The 23,328-nt window shown below is 42.1% G+C and overlaps 1 protein-coding gene across 1 annotated transcript in view; it reads left to right on the top strand.

Annotated features, from left to right (window-relative positions):
* LOC107374870 (netrin receptor UNC5D) overlaps positions 1 to 23,328 on the top strand; it is a 354,048-nt gene that overhangs the window by 171,028 nt on the left and 159,692 nt on the right. Inside the window, exon 2 of the mRNA XM_015943168.3 lies at positions 12,751 to 12,957. Within this exon, the coding sequence (XP_015798654.3) occupies positions 12,751 to 12,957 (207 nt within the window). The remainder of the gene's footprint in view (positions 1 to 12,750; positions 12,958 to 23,328) is intronic.

Here is a 23,328-nt window from a genome sequence, read left to right as displayed (position 1 = left end):
AAGTATGGGTTTGGTTTGTCAACAAGCTGGATAAGTTGCAAATATTCAGCATTTTATTTTGCTCGTTCTGTGATGGAATCGGGCTTGGAAAGAGTTTGTGTTGTATCAAACTTTCACATGTATGTGTGTGGACAGAGCCTTCTGTGTGAGGGCTTGTGTTTATAACACTTTTGAATCTGCAGCCTTTGGCTTCTGGGTGGTCCACTCCTGATTAATGGTGGTAATAATGGGTGGATTTTTATGAAAAAAATAAGGGACTTCTCGGCAGAAGTTCTATTGTTTCCATGTCCTTCCCATTCATGACGTGTTTCTCACGCTTAGATGCTCCGTTGTGCCATTGTCTGTGTTGCATTTATAACCCCTCCAGTCGCGGGGCTTTATATGAGCCCCGGTCCCATAGTAGAGATAAATGTTGATGCGGAAGTGCATATGTTTATGTTCCTTCATACGTGCAGCCCTTACCTTCTTACAGCCAAGAGCTGCTGACGTAAAACAGAGAGGAGCTTGTTTATAGCAGCTCCCATGTGAAGATCAGACCTGTTGCACAGCATTGATAATAACAAAGAAGCAGCTGCGTATCAGGATGTTTATTTCCACTTTTTTGACATGAGAAATGGGGAAAGAAATAGTTTTCTGAATGAACACGAGGGACCGAAGTGGCCTAAAAGTGAAATAGTCCATCACAGCAGAGTCAACATTTGTTTGTTCCCGTTTTCATTGGGCATCTGGCATGTGTGTCAGGAAAACTGTATCTGCCTGCAGAGATTTGGTTGTGGCGCACATGCAGCCGCTGAGTGTCCGTGTGTGCGAGTGTGTTGGTTCCTGAGATGACAGATGAGAGGTTTGCATCAATATTTGAACAAAGCACTCTGGCATCTCTTTCTGTTGAGGCCATGCTGTTTTTTAAGAGACTGGAAGGCAGAGAAGAAATGGATTGCTTCAGTGGCTCTCACTGCACAGAAATCACAAGTTAGAGGGGAGATTTGGAGCTCAAGGTGTTGCTTTTTGATTAAAGTCAAAGTGCTTGAAGACAAGGACTGGAATTAGGTAGTGGTTGGTCTCCTCCATGAGTTTTAGATGCTTTTAGTTCAGCAGGAAGGCCTGAGCCAGACTGGGGACGGATCTGCTGAGACACGTTTGTGTGAATAAAGGTGAAACAAACAAAACATGGATGTTAAGTTGTTTATCGTCCGTCAGCTTGTCAGCAGACACCTTTTCCCACAAACTGATGTGCTAGGATTACGAGTTCTGAGAACACTAAATGTGATCAGGGTCACCGTTCACACGCCATTTGCTCTTCAGCTGGCAGTCCGAGATTTCCTGTTTTTACTGTAGTTTTTGTCCTAGAATCATTGCAGCAAGTTGGAAAGTGGAGCCTTTAGAAGTAACTTTGTTAGATATTTTAAATAATTGTCTTGAGCTAGATGCTAAAAGGACCCTTTACAGGCTTAATTCCTAAAGCTTGTTTAAAGACTCGTGCTGACAGAGCTTTTTCAGTGGCTGGTCCTAGCCTTCCCTAAGGACCTCATGTAGTCTGGAGTACTTGGTTCCTTCTTTAAGACTCGTTTGATCTGGCTTTCAATGCAGCCCATTTTTTTTTATTCTTATGTATTTTGTGTCCCTGTCTGACTTTTAGCTATTATTGTGTGTTTTGTTACTGCTTTACTCTTGTGTATTTTAATTTTGGTTTTAACGTCTTTGTTTCTGTTCGTCTGCAGCACTTTGAGGTTGCTGGATTTACTGCAACAGTGCTATATAATTAAACTTGACCTCTACCTTGACCTTGAATGAGTTATCTCTCAGCCCCCTCGCTCCTTGTGTGCAGATAACCACGTTTGTAACTGGAGCCTTCCCTGGCTGCTGACCTGAAGTCTCATAAAGTCACGTACATCGCGAGAAGCAGCATCGCTTTACGGCGCTCCGTGTTTACACCTCATGTTCGTCATGGCTGAACCTCACAAGAAAAAAGAAAAGAGATAACATTAACTCATTCGCTGCCAGCCGTTTCCTGGTCGGTAAAGCTCTTTGCTTCCAGCGTTTCTCACTGTATTTAATGTTTTTTTGAGAGTCACAGAACATTGCGCGCTAGGATGATGTCGACGCCAAAACAAAGCGGATACTCACCTCTTACATCAGGAAGAATCCGCGCATTTTGAGCGTTATCCGTTCTTTCATAATCCGTTTTTGAATAGTGGTCGGCGGAAGCTTTTCCGGTTTGCGCCTCACTTTTTTTTTACAGCAGCGACCCAAAACGATCTCCTAACACATGGATTTTCTGCTTCCTGATCATGTGATGTGTGACGTACGCGGATGAAGATCGGCTTTAGAGCTGAGATGTTTGTTTTCACGGTGCGGGGGCTCGTTCCGACGCCCACACAGTTAAAAACATGCAAATAACGACTTTAGTCGACATTGGCAGTGAACGGGTTAAAATATATATTAAAAAAGAGATTTTTAAAAAGTGGCCAACAAAAATTGGATCCAAGAAGAGTTGTTTTGTTTTCACGACAATTATTTAAAATGAACACTAGGGGGTGGTAAAGCAAGCCAAAACTGCCTAGTGTCCCTTTAAAAGAACAAGGACATTCAAAAACACAAAATAAATGATTTTTCTTTAAGAGTCAGGAATTAGAAAGACTTTAAAATGCAGATTTTTTTCCCCTCTGCTTTTCTGCCATAGACACGTACGATCCAAGCAGATGCTCCCCCAGCGCCTCTCACTATCTTCAACACCCACCTATCATCTGCTTCAGCAATCTCCTTCCACCCCCACCTCCTCTGCTAGCCTCACCTCTAATCCTCAAACTAGTCCTTCCATCTGCTGCTTGAATTTGCGTCGATACAGCCGGAGAAGGGATCTCACACAGGGCATATGTAATTAATGCAGTGTTGACCACTGCCAAGCTGCATTTATTCATGTAGTTTCACAGACACATTTGATAAAAGTCGGTGTTTACATCAAGGCAGAGACTCCGAGCTGCGCTCCTCTCACTCACGAGCAAATCCAGCACCTTATTTTTCTCGAACCTGTTGCTGACCTGTTACCATGGTGAAATAATTAACATGTAACTAATCCACTTACTTTTAATTAACAGATAGGAGTAATTAGGTGATTTGCCTCTGTACCCTATTACTTGACGATGAGGAGAGTTTAGTTTGTAAAAGTTAAGAAACTTTTTTCTGCATTTCTGGAAAAGCAGTATTTATAATAAATAGGCACAAACAGACATTAGTGAGAATTCATTGAATCGTGCCAATAAATGAGTAACGTTGTACAGGAGTCTCTTTGCTGTGATTTCCTCTGCTTTTCGTTTTATTATTTAGGCTTTTCTATCCTGAAGCAAACGAAAGCAGAATGTTTGCAGCCTCTGCTATCCGTCTTCTTGAGAGGGCTGGTGCGGACGCGTGGCTGACAGCAAAGCTAGCGGAAGGTGAAACCACAAAAAGTGAGAGATGCCTTCTAAAGTAGACAACTGTCCCACTTATTATTATCAGTGCAATAAAACCCTTGCGAGTGAGAAGCCACAGGATTGAGGGCGCCAAGGTGTTGTGATGTGAGCAGCTAAAACTTAGTAGCAGAAGGCTTCACCACCCACGCTCACTGAACACACTTAAACAGGTTTAAAGGAGAAAGATGATGATAAAAAACAAGCTTACTGGTTTCAGAACATGCCTGAATGAATGAAAAAAAATGAACGCGATTTAAAGCGTGGGGTGGTTTGAAGTAGAAGAACAGGGATGAATAGAGAATTAAATAAAATGTGTAAACTTCATTTAAGCCCGACGTCTCTGTCTGAAGGATAAGATGATAAACGGGAGCACGCTGAACCTCGTCATGAGAGGGAGTTGTAGAGTTAAAGGCCATCTTTCATTTTAAACACATGTTGAAGTGCTTACGTAGAAATATGCCTAAACTTAAGGGCCATATGATTCCTGAAAGCAAAAGCTGACAAGAAACAAGCAGATGGTTTTTATTCATGGCAACACAAAATTATGCAAGTGAGTTTTGCATCATTTGTCTTCATTAGAGTAGTAGTATGTAGTTTGCTGCCACTAGGGGGCAGTAAATACATATATTTCAGGGTAGTTTTACACCATATTGTCATGACTGTCGCTAGTTTAAAAATATTACGGTAAACGTTGTTACCCGTGGAGCAGAATCAACCCTGGCGTAACTCCTCAGACTTTGATGGTCCTTCAGTTCATTCCAGGCATTGAGAGAATGCAATACTCATTGTAGTTTTCTGGCACCGTAGTTTCCAGACCTGCTCGGGGTCCTGTGCCTGCCAGTGATGTACTCATACTAAATTACTACCGCTAGACCAAAATATATTGCTTCTTCTTTTCAATTATGTTCTTTCACATATGTTTAAGAAAGAGTTTAGCAGTTTTGGTATTAAATTTGTATTTCTTACTGCCTAACTACTTCCATAAGTCGTCTACCCAGCCAGTCATCTAGTGTGATGTCATTGACAGGCGCGGGACTCTGAGCTGGCTAGAAGGAAAGATGGCGTGTAACATGGCGTCCCCCAAAGACACTAGACCCATGCACTATACTATGAACACATGCTAATAGCTAAAGAGAGTCTCTCAGTATGCGCTGGTGAAGTCTCTGCCTTACCATACCTTATATTGAGCAGGACTGAACAGCTAGGGCTAAACCAGCCACGAGCTAAAAAGCTGCCGTATTAAAATGCTGTAAATGTGGCTGGCCAACATTAGGCAACATATCGACTCCGTGTAACACTCGTTCTGAATAACGCCGGGGACACACCGGCCGCGGAAGCGCCGCGAAAATGGGACCGCCTTCATTCGGCGCTCTTGTTAAGCTATTCTATAGACCACATGGGCCGCCGAAGCGCCGCGAATCGCCTCGCGCCGGCGCTCCAGCCCGCGCCATGCAGCGATCATTTCGGCGTCGGCTCTATTTTTTTCGCGAGCTGCGGGTGAATCGCGTCAATTCTGGCAGGAAGTCAAACCTAGACAAAAGAGGCAGGCCGGTAAAGTTAACAAAGTAAAGAATTTCAAAATGAAATTCCGCAATAGTCAAATGTGTTCGAAAACAGAAACTGCAGAAAAACCACACAAACACACACACACATCGAACTTCTGTGCGTGTGTGACCACGTGAAGGGGTGTGTGGTTTTGGGTGTCTTTTCACGGGAGCAAACAGGACAGAGAGGCAGAAAGTCTGAGGCAAACAGTTAAGATGGATGACTTTAAATTAATTATGGAAGTTGAGAAACACAAGGAGCTGTTCGCCCCCGAAAAACATGATTGTTTACGTACCCATTTCAGAAGAAACTGCTAGGATACAGCTGCAGAATTGGAGCGGGTTCCAAGAGATTCAACTGGCAGAAACAACTCATACCATAGGTTCACACACACACACGCAGACACACACACACACACACACACACACACACACACACACACACATACGCGTACAAACACTCAAACGTAGAGGAAAAGAGCTGAGAAAAGGCAGAGAGGAAATGGAGGACACCAAGTGTTTAAAAGAAAAACTACAGCTGAGCCGAGGCGCGCCTCGACTGGGGCGCGTCCGATCTGAACTGAGGAGCGGCGAGCAGCGGCCGAATTTCGTGAGCGATTCGCTTCTCGGCGCTTCGCAGCGCTTCCGCGGCCGGTGTGTCCCCGGCGTAACCAGCTCAGGTATGTCTTTAACATGTTGTGTCAGCTCAGATAAATGCACCTGTTTTAGCAACAGAAAAGTTTGCACACTGCCAATGATGCAAACACTTCTCTTACAAAATAGTTTGTATCCCATGCGGCTTTTGAAAGTTTTGACACACGAGGTTTGTGGTAAAGCAGCATGAAACAAAATCTGGAGAGCAAGAAACATAATACTTACAAAAACACTTCGGAAGACATCGCACTTTTCTGTTTCTCTCTTCCATCTCAAGAGAATCAACTTTATTTAGTTTTTTTGCATAGATTCACTGTTGCATCACTGTACAGTGTGGATAAAGTCAGTCATACTTTATTGATTTTGACTCAAGGAGACAAATGTGAAAAGTAAGAACTAACAGCTGCAGGTTAAAGTCAAAATAAGTGTTGCTTGGATCGGGCAGGGCTGAGAACAGAGCGACAGCGACAGACAACACAGGTCGAGATAGCAGGATTCAGATTCAGGCCTCTGTCGGATTAGAAGAATGAGCTAAATAAGTAGCTAATAACAAAGCCAGTTTGTTTTCATCAAGTCAAATATTAAAAGGATTATAGTCTTTTATTGAGGATTTCTGCACTATTACTCCAGCATAGGTGCACTTAAAGCTCAGCGAGAAATCAGCCCTATTTTCGAGCTGTTATTGTAGCTCAGCTGACTCATGTATTTGAAATCCGTTCTACGTATCCGTCCTGACAGTGTGCTGACAGTTTCTACTGTAGGACACAAGGAGATTCACAATTTAAAATTAATCTTGGCCTGCACTGACATCGCATCCTCTGGGCCAAAGAGGAGAGCAACCATCTGTGTGGGTATCGCAGCACAAGTTCAAAGGTCAGCGTTCATGATAGCATCAGCGCATGCAGCAGGAGTAGCCTGTGGAAGGCCCCGTTAATGTTGAATGATACACGCAGGTTTGGAGGACACAGAACAAGGGCTTGTTTATTTCAGAAGATAAATCATATTCTGTAAATATCCCACAAAGTCGGGTTTTGGAGTCCAGGTGGTAGACCGGTGAGCCCGCTGCCCAGACCTGTCAACCTCTAGAAACATTTGATAAATTAAACACAAAAGCCCTCCAAACTCCCGCGCAGATGACATCTTCTATCGGGAATGAATAGGGAAATGTTTGGACTCAAAGCTACAGCTGAAAATAAATCTGAGCACAACACGATTTGCCCTCCTTGCCTCCAAACAAGAGAAACAATAGAAAAAGACAAGTTTCCCCATGATAACATGATCTTGCAGCTAAACTTGCAGAACAAAACACATCTGTGTGGGTGTCTCCTCAGTCTATATGTGAAGAAGAATTTAGTTATTCACCACGTCCATTAGGATGCAAGGAGATGGAGTCTTTGCCATACTCGAGTAAAATTCTCTGGTTTCTTCAGAACTAGACTGTTTCCTGTAGAAATGTTTGTTTACGTGCGAAGGCAGCCACACAGGCAGGGAAAGGGAAAGAAAATAGAGCCATCACTCAGGCCTTTGGCAGAGATGTGTTGTTTTCTCTAGGAGTTGGCTAAATGTATCTTTGCCCCCATATGTGTTATTGCCAGACGGAAGCATCGGTTGTAGATCATTCTGAAAAGTGTGAAGCATAGGCCTCAGCGGCCTCCTAAATGACGGAGCCAAAGCATATTGCTGCGAGATGAACCGCGCGTCAGCCTCAGATGTAAATGAGCATTGTGAGAATGTCAAACTGCATCACGCTGCAGTGTGAACGCTGTGTCACGAGGCCTTATCACACCGTGGCTTAACAGTAAAAAATATATTGTGCTCCGCAATGCAGCGTGTGATTTATATTCAGAAATTTCCCCAAAAGAGACAATGTTCTGCTGTTTCCGGAGATGGCTAAACGCTTGTAAGCCACACATCCCTTAACACCCGCCCCAGGTCCAATGGCACCACTTCCCTTTCATGTGTTGCTTTTAATCTGTCAGTGGCAAAAGCGTCCCAGGAGCCAAACAGAAAAGGAGAAATCTGAGTCATGAACAGACTGTTAAAGGTCTCTTTCACTCGTATCATCAATACATTTGCTGTGGTCTCTAGTACAAATAGGGATGGGTACCTTTGACATTTGAATCGATCCGGTACAAATTCCCGGTACCTACGAATCGATACCGGTACTTAACGGCACCAATTTTCGATACTTTTGAGTGTTTAATATTTTTAATTATCTTTTATAATTAAATATATATTTTTCTCAATATATAACCATATTTGATAAATATCACGATAAATGACATTCAACTGTTTGTATTTTAACATCGTCCTTGTAGTTTTATAAGCTGATAATTAAACTGAAGCAAACATCTTTACTGTGAACTAAATTTACTGTGTATCTTCATTCCTTTTGACGTCCTTTTTCATTTGATTTTTCCTACTGGGAAGTTAGAATTTCCAAGGAGAAAGCGAACGCACCATTAGCTGATTACAATGGTGGCATAGGAAGCTAACATATCAAGCTACGTTATCTTAAACAGTTTAACTGCTGGAGCAGATTAAAACGATGATGCCTCACACTTAAATCGTTGTCACTGGTTTCATCTTCACTCAATCACCCGTCGCATTTAGTAAAGTGAAGCCAAACTTTAGAGCGCGTTCATGTTCTTCTAGTCGGAATTTCGGAGTTCCGAGGAGAAAGCGAACGCACCATTAGTGAAACGGAAGCTAACAAATCAAGCTAACCTTATCTTAAACATTTTATTTACCTACCGGGGCAGATTAAGATGAGGATGTCTCACTTAGATCGTTGTCGCTGGTTTCATCATCACCCAGTTACCCATCACATTTAGTGAAGTGGACCCAAGCTTTAGCGTGCGTTCTTTCAACCACGCTCTTGCGCATGCGCAGCTGTCTAGGCAAGTTCTCGTTGTGAAGGACGGGTACCGAAACGAGGCACCGTTTCAAATGAAGTGAATCGGTGCTCGGTTGGTACTGTGGAATTTGGTCGGTACCTTAAAAAGTACCGAATTCGGTACCCATCTCTAAGTACAAATGGATGCCTTGAGTGAAGCTCTGTGGAGAAAAAGTTCCTGTTCCGGGAAGTAGAAGTTGGTCGGAGGAATTGGAGCAGAAAACAGCAGGATTTGGAGTCATAATATTCCTGATATTCAGACATCTCTCATCTGATTGGCTAACAGCAATGCGACTCTGCCACTGACTCGGTGGTGTTTTATCTCCATCTGCGCTGTGGCGTTGCTAATGCTAACAGTTAGCTTCTACCAACTGAGACATGCTCTACTCTCTCTTGGATGCTAAATCCACAACAGCTTTCCTCGCCGTGAGCCAAGAAGGTTGAGTCCGTAGATCTGAGTGGCCTTTTCTAATCCCTGTCTTTTTCGGTCAACTTGCTCTTCAGCTGAAATAAAACAGCCTGTGCATGGCTGATATAATCTCTAAGCCACTACATGTGTTACTTTCCTAATGCCATGTTGGTAAGCATTAAATATCACCTGATTTATTATCAAATGTGTCTCTACTTAAAGGGCTCTGACGAGGTTTGACAGCCGTGAGTTTGTGTATTCTTGTTCCCATCTATCATCTTCTGGATGCGCACTCCCAGTCTGTGTTTTTCATCTATCGAAACACAAATACACCGTGTCAATTCTGTGCTCACGAAACAAAGTGGAGCACTCTGTACAAGAAAAGCTTGCCTAGGGCTAGTCATTTTGAAATTAAAAGCATGTCTCTTTGTTCGGCTCCAGATCCGGGAACGAAGGGGAGAATGTGAATGCGTCGCACAGAGGGAAAGGGAGAACTGAACAAGTGCTGTGATTTTCACAGCCGGGGAATCACAGAGAGTCTTTTATCTATTCCCCTCCATCAGGAGACATCCAGCAGGAAAGGTAGGAGGATTAGATTAGCTGGAGAGGGAGAGAGGGAATGAGAGAGTGGCTCCTCTAATCCTGATGGGCTTCTTTATTTTTCTGAGGTACACCCATCACTGAGGAGAAACGTGGAGGGTGCAGTGAGGAGCTGGGATCATTAGGGGAGGGAGCGGGACGGTTCGCCTCAGTAAACTCTTCACACTCGCATGAAAGAGGCTCCAGCAAACTAGCGGATTAGTCAGAGTATAATTACAGTTGTGGGCCTCAGATGTTGCAAAACGTTCTCCGACTGAAATGCCCCTCAAACATTCAGAGTGAGAAAGGAGAAACATCGGCTAACGTGTTGCTCCTGTCCTTTTTACCAAATTCCCTAACAGAGGTATAAGAGTTTTTACGGAGCACCGGCATCCCAGATCAAAGCAGAGTTTGGGGCATTAATTAGTTTTAATGAGTTTCTTAGTTCACGTTACTCCAGTTGTATTTCCTCCCCCTCCTCCTAAAATATAGGATGCTCAACATAATCTAATTAAAGCAGGATTAGTAAAACATCTAAGAAAACCAGCATGAATAATTACTCTGTTTAAATGTTAACCTGTGTGCTTTAACCTCTTTATTCCTCTACTTTTTATTTTGGGAGTTTTTAATGATTTTGTTTTACTTTCATTTAATTTTTGTCTAAAGTTATTCTGTCGGCCTCCAGCGTGGGCAGCAGTAACGCGTTTCCTGAATGTTCACATGACGATAAAGCTTGGACCTGGAATGTCTCAGCATTTATAGACTAACTTGTCGTCTAGACGTTAATGCCAGACTCGCAACCAAGTCCAGAACATTAGAACTGCGTCATTTTCCTTAAAGCTCAACAGTAATTAGCAGAGGTGTGGACTCGAGTCACATGACTTGGACTTGAGTCATTATTTCAATGACTTCTGACTTGACTTGATAAAATCTATAAAGACTTACGACTTGACTCGGACTTGAAAGCCAATTACTTGCAAATTGAATCGACTTGCATCTGTTGACTTGATGATGACTTGAGCGTATTTGATATTTTAGCACAAAAGTGGCACGACATGGACAAAAATCATGAATCATTCTTGGTTCTGGGTTAGATCTTGTGCTGCTAACTGCAGCAGCACTTTGTTTATAATCAGTTTCAGTTGCACTTTCTGCTCGTTTGAGCAAATAAATGAAGCTTTAAAAAGTTTTATTTCTGGAATTCATTTATTATCATTGTCATTAAATTAAAGTTGGACAGATGACTTGATAATGACTTGAAAATTTAAAGTTGAGGACTTGGGCTTGACTTGGACTTCCACCTCATTGACCTTGGACTCGACTTGGACTTGATTGTATTTGACTTGACTCGAGACTTAAGTGGAAAGACTTGTGACTTGCAAAGCAGTGACTTGGTCACACATCTGATAATTAGGGACTCTTTTTTATAATCTTGGACAATCCTAACTATGTTTTGATCAATAATGATTTAAAGAGAACACATATGATCAGAAAAGTTAAAGCTGCTGCTGGTGGTTTATTAAGGTCACCATGGTAACCAAACTCCTTCATCAGACTCAAAGAAATGGAAAAACAGGAAAAAATTCAGGCCTCAAACAGTCAACTATGTAAAACCTGAACTTTATTTGGGAGAAGGGTCTTTGGTCACACGCCGTTTTATGTCTCTACAGTGTTTTATGTCGAAGAAATCAAAAAGTACAAATGAATAAAACCTCTGTTTGAAAGCGATAACGGTCAATAGACAAAACCAGTAATGTTTTTGTTTATCGACTAAAAGTTTGTGGGAGCCAGGATAGTTTGTTTGCAAACATTTAGGAAAGTTTAGATTTTAACGTTAGATTTTAGCATCCATAGTTAACTGGATCAACACAAAAGCTAAACTTTGATTGTTTATTAAAGATATGCAAATAACATTTCAGAACCACAAAGTCCAAATGTTTCCAACTTCTACTTCCTGAAACAAGAACGTGAGAGCTTTTTTTTATTCACAAAGCATTAATACAAACATTACAGCAGATCTATTGAAATGTGATGAAATAGAGAGTGAACGACTCGTAAAAGGTTTTTTTTTTATGTTAAGTGGGTTTACTGATGTTTTTCTAAGGGGAGTACCAACACTTTTATTTCTACTGCAAGCAAAGGTTACGATCACAGGTAAGCTAGTGATGGAACTGATCACAGCCTCCATGCTTTTGTTATTAATGCATAATCTTTAAAACAAAGGATGCTCGAAATTAGTATTAATCATGGTTTTATGGAATTAGTCCTGTTGTGTGACTAATGCACCTCCATCCCTCCGCCCGTAAGCTGTTTGGTGCCATTCTGGCCCTGATCTTCCTCCAGAGTGTTATTAACAATTATTAATTCTAATTCTCAGACCAGATCATTTTTCAGGTTTTTCACTTTGATTCATTTATTTCAAATCTGTGTTTGTTGTTATCTCTTAATTGTGATTGCTTCAAAATAAACATGAGGTAATTATGTAGTAATGCTTTTAAACCCTGCTTTACACAATGCTGTGCCCCCCCCCCCCCACACACACACACACACACACACACACGCGTGCAAAAAGTTACTGCTACAAGTTTCTGTTGCTATCCTAGACTAAAGAATTGTTGTCTAAAATTGTGAATTAGATATTTTTTTATGGCTGAGATTAATTTCTACACTTTTATTAATACAGAAAACGATCAATATTTGCGACAACGTACTCCTCTGCATGTCATCTCCCCGAGGAGTTAATCACATTTAAATAATAAAGAAGAAATAGAGGAAAACAAGCAAACTAATGGCTTAAATTATTAAAATGTATAGGTGATATGTTGTACTATTATTTGCTGTTTTTAAATGAGTTTGCACATTTTTTCAGCTAAAAGAAATGAAACACTGATGTTTAGGAGGATTTATTAGTCAGTGTTGTAATACATCAGTGAAGGAGCTGAGGAAAAAGGGATTTCTGCGTTCATGATTTGCTTCTTGGCTTGAAAATAGCGTGCTTGAGAGAACAGACGTTGCTGGGATCCAGCTGCAGAGGTGAAGAAGAGGAGGAGTGAAGTTAGAGCTAGACAAAGCAGCATCTGGCTTAAACGTTTATGTTTTTCTGTTTGCTGGTTGGGAAACAGAACAAGGTGGTTTTATTTGTTGTTTCACGGCAAACATTGATCAGAAATTGCGCTGTACATCACATTTGAGGGATTTTGTTTTGCTTTTGTTCTCCAGGTGCCAGAGGTGAAGCCCTGCAGCATGGCCAGTCTGAGACCCTCCCCCGCTTCCTGCAGGAGCCTGTTGATGCCTACATTATTAAGAGTAACCCCATCAAGCTCCGGTGTCAAGCCCAGCCAGCGCTCCAAATCTTCTTCAAGTGCAACGGAGAATGGGTCCATCAGAGCCAGCACATGTCTCAAGAGCATGCCGATGTTGTGACAGGTACGACGAAAACCACTTAACCTGATCCACTCCCTCATAACTGACATGATTGGTTTATGTCCGATTAAAAAATGAAGGCAATTCATCAAAAATGTTAACCAAGACTCATTTTGACTGAATAAGTAGTTTGATGGTGAACAGATTTTAACTCACTGGTTTTATAGATTAAAGTTAAAAAGTCCCATCAGTTGTCACACGCAATGTGCGAAATTTGTTCTCCACATTTGACCCATGCCCTGGGGGAGCGGTGAGCTGCAGACACAGCCGCGCTCAGGAACCATTTGGTGGTTTAACACCCCAATACAACCCCTTAATGCTGAGTGTCAAGCAGGGAGGCATTGGGTCCCATTTTTTTCTAAGTCTTTGGTATGACCCGACCAGGAATCAAACCCATGATCTCCCAGTCTCAGGGCGGACACTCTACCACCAGGCTACTGAGCTGGTATAGAGGTGTTATGGCGGTTAGCAGGGCTAACCCATATGAGCAATGAGCATTTTCTGTAAATTCAGTGCATGATTCATATAAACACATTTTGTTGATTTACATTAACCACCTGGAGCCATGTGTCCACATACTGTATGTGGACATTGGCTCCTTACACTATAAAATGTTATTCTCTTCTACTTGTTTGTTACTGTTTACAGACACTTGATATTGACTTTAAATACATATTTTTGTTGTTTTTCCTTTTTTTCAGTAAATTTGACATTTTTATTTAACTGTATTTTTAAGTTATTTAAATTTTTGTAAATTTTTTTCCCATTAAAGAGCAAGTCACCCCCAAATCAACTATTTTTTTATAAGCTATATAAATGTGTATACGTGCTGCAGACACGAGTTGTCAATAGTTTTGCACTTTAGTGCATTTTAGTTAAAATTTAAATTTTCTGCCTAAAACTGTCAGTGTTGTGCCGTTGTCAGGTAAAAACTCTGCACTGCATTAGAATTTAAATCTGCCATCGCTATTGGCTAAGAGGTACCCTAGAACGTTAGCTGGTACCATATGATGTCACAATGCCGTTGTGAGCCTGCGTGTGTGTATTTGTTAGCGGCTCCGCCCTCTCGGTCTGATAGGCGACAGCATTTGTTGCATTTTTCAAACAGGAAGTGGGAGTGGAGTAATACTCTGGTAGGGGGTGTCTTGCTCTTTAAATAAAGTTGACTAATCTGTAATAGCTAGATATGCTTTTTTTTTTAATCACATGAAATTAGGGCTGGGCAATAAATCGAAAATTTATCGTTATCGAAATTTCTTACTCTTATCTAGATAATTTTTCCCATGTCAATAAGTTAGATATTAAACAAATGAAACGATGTGTGTAGGTTGGCAGTGTTCATGTCCCTTTAAGAAGCCACCTTGAGTCACATAAAAATATGACTCTACTTAATACACGTGACAGCCCCATCTAGTGGACAACTTTTGTTTCCGTGCATACCAGTATACATCCTCCGATTATTGTTATCGAAGTGAAATCCTCAGTATATGGTAATATTGATTTTAGGCCATATCGCCCAGCCGTACATGAAATACAAGTTTGGGACCCAGTGGGTTAAGTTAGATAATGAAATATTAGGGTAGTCATTTATATGTGGTTATTTTACTCCTGTGATGAAGAGAATTTATGTTCAAAGTGTTTCACCTTCAAGTCTTTCCTACCAACGTCGATTAATTACTAGCAAATGATAAATTAGATGTTTTTCTTTTGTGTAAGCAATCTTCAGGAGAGCATTTTCACGCTGTGCATCTGCAAAGATTTTCAAATGTTTTTAACAGAAAACCAAATAATTGGTTATTTAAAGGACTGTTTAACAGGTAAAGTACTCTGTTTTAATATATATATTTTTTTTTTTTACTTTTTTTTTTTTTTTTTTTTTTTTACTTTAGTGTTTTGATAATGCAACATCTTGTCCCTCCCACTCAACCATTACCTTTTCTTCTTCTGATCAGTGTTCATGGAGTTGAGTTAGCTGAAAGCGAAGCTAACGCTAGCTCACTTCCTTTCTGTTTGAGTAGACGCATTCATTTTTTGGGTCAACAAATATTTCCTTGCAGTTCTGCTCAATTATGAGCCAAAATAACTGAGCATCTTCCCATCTCACAGAATCCATTAGAAAATTGATCTGCAGCAAACGTTGTGCTCCGTTTTTTTCATGTTATTTTCTGCTCCACACCTCTTCACCTCAGCTCACGTTCGCTATAGTTCTTCATGTCACACTGCTCTAGAGGTTAGTGTTGTTGTTCTTGTGCACACTCGGGTTTTCTTCCACAGTCCAAAAACACGTACCGCTGGAGACTTAAATTGGCCCCAGGTATGAGTGTGACCATGGCTGCCTGAATTTGTTACAAGGTGCAGCAAAAAATCAGACAGATGAAAATCTAATCAACTGTAACTACATCACAGACATATTGTACAATCATACGGGTATAGAGCCAGCGACAGAGTGTGGTTGTTTGGCTCAGCTGGATTATAATTAGGAGACCTGAGCTTGAACTCTGATTCTGTCACTGTTTTCTTTTTTCCTTCCAACCAATCTCTGCAAAATGTGGCCCATTAAAACTAAATTTAACCCTTCAGAAAAACCTTTCATTTTGAGACTAAATTCAGTTCAATTTGAGCCAAATTGTCTTTTAAGGCCATAAAATGCTCACTAGGGGTTCACACACTTGCTCCAGGCTGATGTCCACATCTAACCAACATGAAAAGACTTAACCCCTCAGGCACCAGTTTAATATACTACCCACCTAGGACATTTAAGGACAAAAGTGTCCACTTTCTAAAACTACTCTAAAACATTAAAAATAGATTTTTATTCAGCATTTGGCGACCAAAAGTTCAGTCATGTGGGGGACTTTAACTCGTTTAAAGGAAATGTTTTAATTCATGAAAAATACACTAAAACTGAGTCATTTGTCATTAAACTAAATAAAACACAGCCAAGTCTTTATACTGATGTGTTTTTATTCAAAAAAATCACCATCAAGAGAGAGCTGTTGTTGCAAAAATGGATTAAGGACTAAGATGATGAAACAAAATGTACCCAAATGTACAGAAACGTCTGTAATGATGCATGAGGGCTAATTCTATATTTTATTAGTGTGTGGGTGTTTTTTTTTTCAGTTAATTCAGATTCACAATCAGAAGAACTGATTTTCATTTTCTTCACATCTTATTTTTACGGCTGAATGCTGTCTGATGAGAACACTAATGGCTAGTAGTGTATGGGCTGACTTCGACTACCCCAGGGTGTCTTAATCCTGGTCCTTGAACGTGAAAATGGTCTTCTACCGCCATTTCCTGCATTAGCCAGCAAGAAAATTTACGGGGAAAACAATGATTAGAAAAGTCCGCCATATTAGGGCGTCATAATGTCAAATTCGCTTCCATGGATTCTTCCATCTTGTTTATTTAGCGTTCAGGAGAGAGCAGAGCACACCTCGACTAGTAGAAGCTAACCGTTAGCATTAGCCACTCCACCACGCAGCAGAACTCCTTCAGACCTGTGTTATTTGTGGAGATAAAACATCTGTGTTGCAAAGCACATGGAGACAGCCGTAGTCGTGTTGCTGTTATCCAGTCAGATGTCCGAATATTTTCATACGTGTGTGTGTGTGTGTGTGTGTGTGTGTGTGTGTGTGTGTGTGTGTGTGTGTGTGTGTGTGTGTGTGTGTGTGTGTGTGTGTACTGTGTATATATATACACAAGGGGTTGCATGACTCAATTTTTTTTAAAGTCGACAGTCAAGTAATGAAAATCGAGTCGACTTCGACTAGTCGTTGATGACGTCATACACCTGAAGCCGGGGGGTGGGGGTCTGTAGGTTCGCTGGAGTTTTTGACAATTAAAATTGCGCCCACATTTTCTAAGTTAACACATCTCTTTTAACAACGGTAGTTTCTGCTTCAGCCATCTCCCCCCTCCCCCTGCGCAGCAGCCGCAAACTCACTGATGCGCCTGCAGCCTCTCCGAGTTCCTGCTGCTCTAAACGTTAAAATAATTATTTCATTTTCTGTTCCTCACTTCTGATTACCTTCAATGGTGTCTGTTTGTTGTAACCACCAAGTACAAAAACAAACTTCTTTTTATTTGACTATTTTTCTGTCCTGCCTGTTTATTATCTTCCTGCCTCTCCTCTCAATCCTAAAGAAAAACTGCTACCTGGCTTCATATATATTCACCTTATGAGTTACCTTTGAACTGCAGTTCTAAAAGATCTACCGACCGCAAAAACAGCGGCGTGCCGCTGCTCGCCGGCCGACCGCAAAAACAGCGGCGTGCCGCTGCTCGCCGGCCGACCACAACGGGACCGTTTTTGCTGCGGAGTTCGTGCCGGAGCGGAGCAGAGATAGTGGAATCTTGGGGGTGCGTCACTGGAGAACAAAACAGGTGAGGCGCCTCGCTCCGCAGCAGCGAAACGCATCAGGCACAAATAACAGACAGAAAACATGAAAGGAAATGAGCCGACATGAACGATTGCGTGTTTAATTTGTTTTTGAGGTGGTGACACCTGATTTGGCGGTGATGCAGATGGAGCGCGTCAACAATCAGAGCTTTGCATGCGCAAACTGGTTAAGATTAGGATGGGGGTGAGCGGAAGGTAACATTGCAAGAGGGAAAAGGTCACAGTTTGGTTAAATGTCCGTTTTACCGCCGGTGTCAGTACCGACGCTCTGGCACAAGCGTCGCCTCCGCCTCTCGGCGCAAGGGCTCATCACCTGCTGGAGGACTGCATCTTGTCGGTCATTATCACGTGACAGCGACTAGTCAATGACAGGCATAAAAAGTCACTACAGAGCCGTGAAGTCGACTAGTCGACTAGTCGACTAGTCCATACAACCCCTAATATACACACATTCCCTGAACTACCCTCACAAGAAACTGGGGAGAGCGATTGAGAATTTAGCTTAATTGCTTTTTGTAAAATCATAACTTAGTAAAAACAAAAAAAAAGTCAATAATAGACCAGTGATTTTTTTTTACAGTTACTCCACTCGCTCCACTGATCAGGTGCCTAGGAGTACGAGTGCAGGATGACTCCTGGTGTGTCTCGTGTTACTCTGTAGTGGACTGAAGATCTGTCCAGGGTGCACGCTCTTCAGCTGCTGGAATAGAAACTGGCCTATGGCCTTCCTAAGCAGGGCAGCGAGCCAGAGCAGTTTAATAGCTCTATGTGGAAATGACTTACTGTAAATTAAAATGTTCCTCTTTTTTTTTTTACTCCTCAAAAAAGCCTGAAGCTTTTGAATGTGAAGCTGCAGTTGTGGAGAATTTTCTGACAAAGTTTTTGCATCTATATTTCTGTATTAGGAAGTTTTGAAAATGGTTAACTGAGCATGCTGTGAGCACACACAAGCACCACTTACTACTGCAGTGTGCAGTTCTGCAAGATAACAGAGTGGCTGATGTTGGATTCCCCCACAAGGACACAAGTCACTCACTGAACTCCACCAATCATCATCAGCTGCTAGAAGCAAGTTCAAGTCATTAATGTTTGCCTACAGAGTGACTGTGGGCTCAGCTCCCAGCTAAGCGAACTCTGTCACCCCCACTGTGTCTGGTACGGCTAGCCAAATGTACAAAGCTGACTCAGAACAAGCTCTGTTGGATCGTTGTTCCTTTTCTCCTTCAAGGGATTGAAGACTTGTTTCTTCAGATAACTTCCACTTCCTGAATTTGCTCTACCTGTGCTGCCAGCAAGACTAACCGTACTTTTTTTTCGGAACTGCGCTGCTCTGGGTGGCTGCGTGTAGCTCTGTTAACTACATGTAAGTTTTGCCTTTTCTTGGGCATTTTTTTCTTCTAGTTTCTCAAGAAAAACTGTATTTTTTGGACACTTTACTTTTCTGTTTCTGGTGCTGTGAAGCTTGGAGGATTTTTACTGCTATTTTGTAGCTTTTTTCACTTTTTGAGCATTTGTTGTGATGCATAACCATGGCAACAAGCTGGTTTACAATCGAGAGCAGCTGATTAACATTGGAAAGGCTGAAATAATACCTCAACTGAAGCCACAAATCCCAAATGAGCTAAACGCAAGAAGCGTGGGTGCAGAGCGGGAGCAAAACGGAGACAGAGAAAGAGGAAATTCAAACCATCCTCTTCCATCGATCATAATGGGCAATGTGAGATCACTGGCCAACAAGATGGAGGAACTCCAAGCCCTTTCAAGGACTCAGCCAGAGTTTCGGCAGTTTTGGAGCCGCTGGAGGAGATAATGCAAAGAAGGATTCTCCAGAGAATCAAGAAAATGATGGACAACCCTGAGCATTCTCTTCACAAGACTGTCCGACAACGGAAGAGTGTCTTCAGTCAGAGGCTTCTTCAGTTTGGCTGCAACACTGACCGCTACTGGAGATCCTTCCTGCCAACAGCCATTGTAATATACAACAACTCTTTGATGACTTGATTATTATTGTTATTCTGAGCTACTACAGCAATCAATTTCCCTCTGGGATTAATAAAGTATTTTTGAATTGAATTGCATTGTACCAAAGCTTGGGGCCGAAATATTGCTTCTCTTGTTTTGAATAATAACTTCTGATAAACGATAGCTAAAGGTTGCAAAACCAGAAGAAAAAAAGAAATAGAAATTTGAGATGTAATCTGACATTTTTTACTTGAAATTTTTTTTGTAAACAGACATTTGTCTCACTGGAGACTGATGGCAGTCACATTTAAATTATAATTATGAAGTATTAAAGCATGATTCAGCAGCAGCCCCTGATACAACCACCAAAACATGCGCAGCAACTCCTGGATCAACCCTACCGAAATTCCAGGCAAGAACGTAAAAATCCAAACAAAGTGGTAAACCTCACCCTAAAGTGAAGGACCTGTGATAGACGCTGCAGATTCTGATGGTCACATAGAGCCAGCATGATCGGCTAAGTCAGTCATAGGACGGTCTCAGTTTTGGTTTTGAGAATGCATCATTTCTGTTGAGTTCTTAAAACTCTGAATTGCTTCACTGATCCATGAACTCACGTCAGTCGAACAGAAAGAATGATCTGAGACAATTCAGAATTGGTCAAGGGTTGGGCCTGTGTTGGACAAGAATCAGAAAATTGGAATCAGCCGTCAAAACCGTAATCCCTGCACCTCCTACTAGTGCAGGTCCTTTAGAAAACAGATAAATGATAAATGACCCGCACTTGTATAGTACCTGTCAGAGTAAGGACTCCGAAGCACTTTACACTACAGTGTATTATTCATCCATTCACACACACATTCACACACTGATGGTGATGAGCTCCGATGTAGCCACAGCTGCCCTGGGGCGCACTGACAGAGGCGAGGCTGCTGAGCACAGGCGCCACCGGTCCCTCCAACCTTCACCAGCAGGCAAGGGGGGTTAAGTGTCTTGCCCAAAGACACAACAGCAGAATTCTCTGTCCGGAGCCAGGATTGAACCTGCAACCTCCCGCTCAACCTGTTGAGGTACTGCTGTCCTAGAGGCCTTATACATTTAAAATGAGTTTGATGCAGAGTCAAGAACCTGCATCAAAAGATCCTAAATTATCATGAAAATGTTGTAAACACTAGCCAAACCAACTTTGGTCCTCAGCTTTCGGTGAAGATTTCAGATTAGCTCCGTTTTTGTACCTCAAAACAAAAAAGAATAGCCTAAAATAGGATTTTACAGGTCCTACAAATAAATGCTTTCACTAGAGTCCTGCAGTGGATCAACTGACATATATTTAAACGACAGACTAAAACCCATTCATGTCTTTTTAGTAATTTGCCATAACATAACTGTATTCATGTCTCTGATAAGAAGAACTGAAACCTCAGGAATCCATTTTTCAAACGGAGCCTCATGACAGCAGCAGCACCCGCCTGTAACACATTTGTCTCCCTCACATTTGATCTACTGCACTCTCAAACAACATTTGGGCCAACTTCTTCAGTTTTGGGATGAAGCTTTGAACTCTGAATACAATCTTTTAGTGATGCAACTATCTGAAATCCAGCTGTTGTTGTTGTGTCAGCTTCAAATGAATCCATTAAACCCACAAAGAAAAAATGTCCCGTTCCTACTTTGGGTTGTTTTCGTTACATCATTCCTAAAAAAAGTAAGAGTAGAGTTTTGTTATTTTTACACAACAAGCTATGAAACCGTTTTCCACTAAGATACACGTGTAGTTTAATTGCATCTGGCGTCATCGGATTCTGCTGTGGATCCAGCGATGACTACGTTTATTGTCTGGTCTTGCAGGATCCACGAGCGCCAAGACAATCATGCAAGTATCTGGAGCACTCGTTTATTAATTTGTCTGCCAGGTCACGACGAACAGAAAATATCTCTGTGCCTCCTGCAATTAGTGCAACAGTTTTAATGCTTCACTCAACACACAACACTAAGCATGATCTCCCACCAGAGTTAACAGACATCCACTTTTTTTTACCGCTTCTGGTGTGGATTCATCGCCTTCCTCCCATCTGGCTCCTTGTCACCATTCATATCTGCTTCCACTGGGACAGACGCTGGGAGGAGAAGGCAACAGAAAGAAAACTATCTCATAAAGTAGAAAGCTCTGCTGGGACCTGGACTGTGCCAGGATTTATCCTCCTAACAACAACACACAGAAGGACGTAACAGGCTGCATCTGGAATTCTAGTATTTTATTACTTTATTGCAGAGTAACAAAAAAATGTGGGCGATTCAGAGAAATATAAAAGTTAATGAATTGTTGTCAGTAAGTTTTTGTCTGTTATTCTCAAGGCTGTGTTCTGTCAGTTACCGGCTGCTGCAGCAGCAGTGACGACGGCTGCTCGGGCAGGAAGTGCTGCACACGGGCATCGCCGTTTGTATTTAAAGGTTTCATTATGAAGCGAGCGCGGTACAAACGGCCTCAATAAAGTCCCAACTCAATCGTTATGCTAACAATGCAGATAGCATATATTTTGTTAGTACGTGTGTGTGCGTGTGTGTGTGTGTGTGTGTGTGTGTGTGTGTGTGACTGTGTGTGGTTTTTATTTGGGAGTGTTCCATCCAAACACGGTCTCTCCACTGCTACGGTTTTGTGTCACAGGTGCTGTCATTCCTTGTGTTTTACTTATGTGCATCTAAATGCAGAGCTGCACATAACCGGTGCACGTTAGATGTGTAAGTACCGGTTCTTTTGACGCTCCTTAGCATACCGGTAAATTATAAATGCACGTGTATAGCGCCTTTCAGAGTCAGAGGACTCCAAAGTGCGTCACGCTTCCCATACCGGTCTATCAGCGGTGTGAACTATTCCTACGATATGTTTTTCCATAATTTTTCCACAATGCCCAAGTTCCCCAAGTTTGCACCTGATGTGCTCTACTTGTGCCAGAGGTGAACCACTGCCTCTCTGGAAACTCAAACGTTGCGCTTTAGCTAACTCACCTAGCTGCCAATGCAACACACTTTTCCACTTTACGTAGTCATTTAGTCATTCCATCAATTTATGTGCCGAACAAGTACAATAGGGGAGGATCTAGTATTAATGCCTAGTACTTACTTGAGTACCTCGATTGCTGATTTTATGTGCAGCTCAGTATCTGTGGTAAATCTAAGGTCTGTTTTTATATTCCATTCATCTACGGCCGCTTATCCGGGGTGGGGTCGCGGGGGCAGCAGTCTATGCAGAAAGGCCCAGACTTCCCTCTCCCAAACCACTTGGGCCAGCTCCTCCGGGATATTCCTAAGGCATTCCCTGGCCAGCCGAGACACATAGTCCCTCCAGCGTATCCTGAGTCTTCCTTTAGGTCTCCTCCTGGTTGGACGTGCCCAGAGAAGCTCACCAAGGAGGCGTCCAGGAGGGATCCTAACTAGATGCCCGATCCACCTCAACTAGCTCCTCTCAATGAGGAGGAGCAGCAGATCTATTCTGAGCCCCTCCCGGATTGACTGAGCTTCTCTAAGGGAGAGTTTTAACATGGTGCCTTCTAATTCCAGAACCCTCCTAGGTGGTCTACATGCTTAAGGGAAACCCAAAATCATTGCTTTAGTTCAACTGAAGTCCAACTGATCTGGCCTACTCCTGATCAAGCTAAGAAACCCAGATAATATCGTTAAAAAAATATTTCTCCACTTGTAAACAACACCCCAGGTCAACCGAGCTATGACTGACCTGGGCACTCCCCCTTCTGGAACCGATGACACCAGGAAAGCAGTCTTCTGATAATATCATCGCCACAAGATTACCAACTACGCTTCAAGTCTCGTCTTGAGCCACGTAAAAGGCGTTTCCTGAACCTTCAGTGTTACGGCAGCTTGAACAGCTCCGTCTATTTGTCAGTGCTATTTACAACCTTCATTAGCATTTCTAGCACGCTGAACAATATTTATAATTGGTGCTGCAAACAGAGTTCACACTGTTTCAGGATCTGTTACCATTAGCTGGT

The sequence above is a fragment of the Nothobranchius furzeri genome, chromosome 6 (assembly GCF_043380555.1).
Source record: "Nothobranchius furzeri strain GRZ-AD chromosome 6, NfurGRZ-RIMD1, whole genome shotgun sequence".
NCBI classification, from domain to species: domain Eukaryota; kingdom Metazoa; phylum Chordata; class Actinopteri; order Cyprinodontiformes; family Nothobranchiidae; genus Nothobranchius; species Nothobranchius furzeri.
Note: the sequence above shows the minus strand (reverse complement) of the source record. Positions and strands in the feature narration are given on the sequence as shown.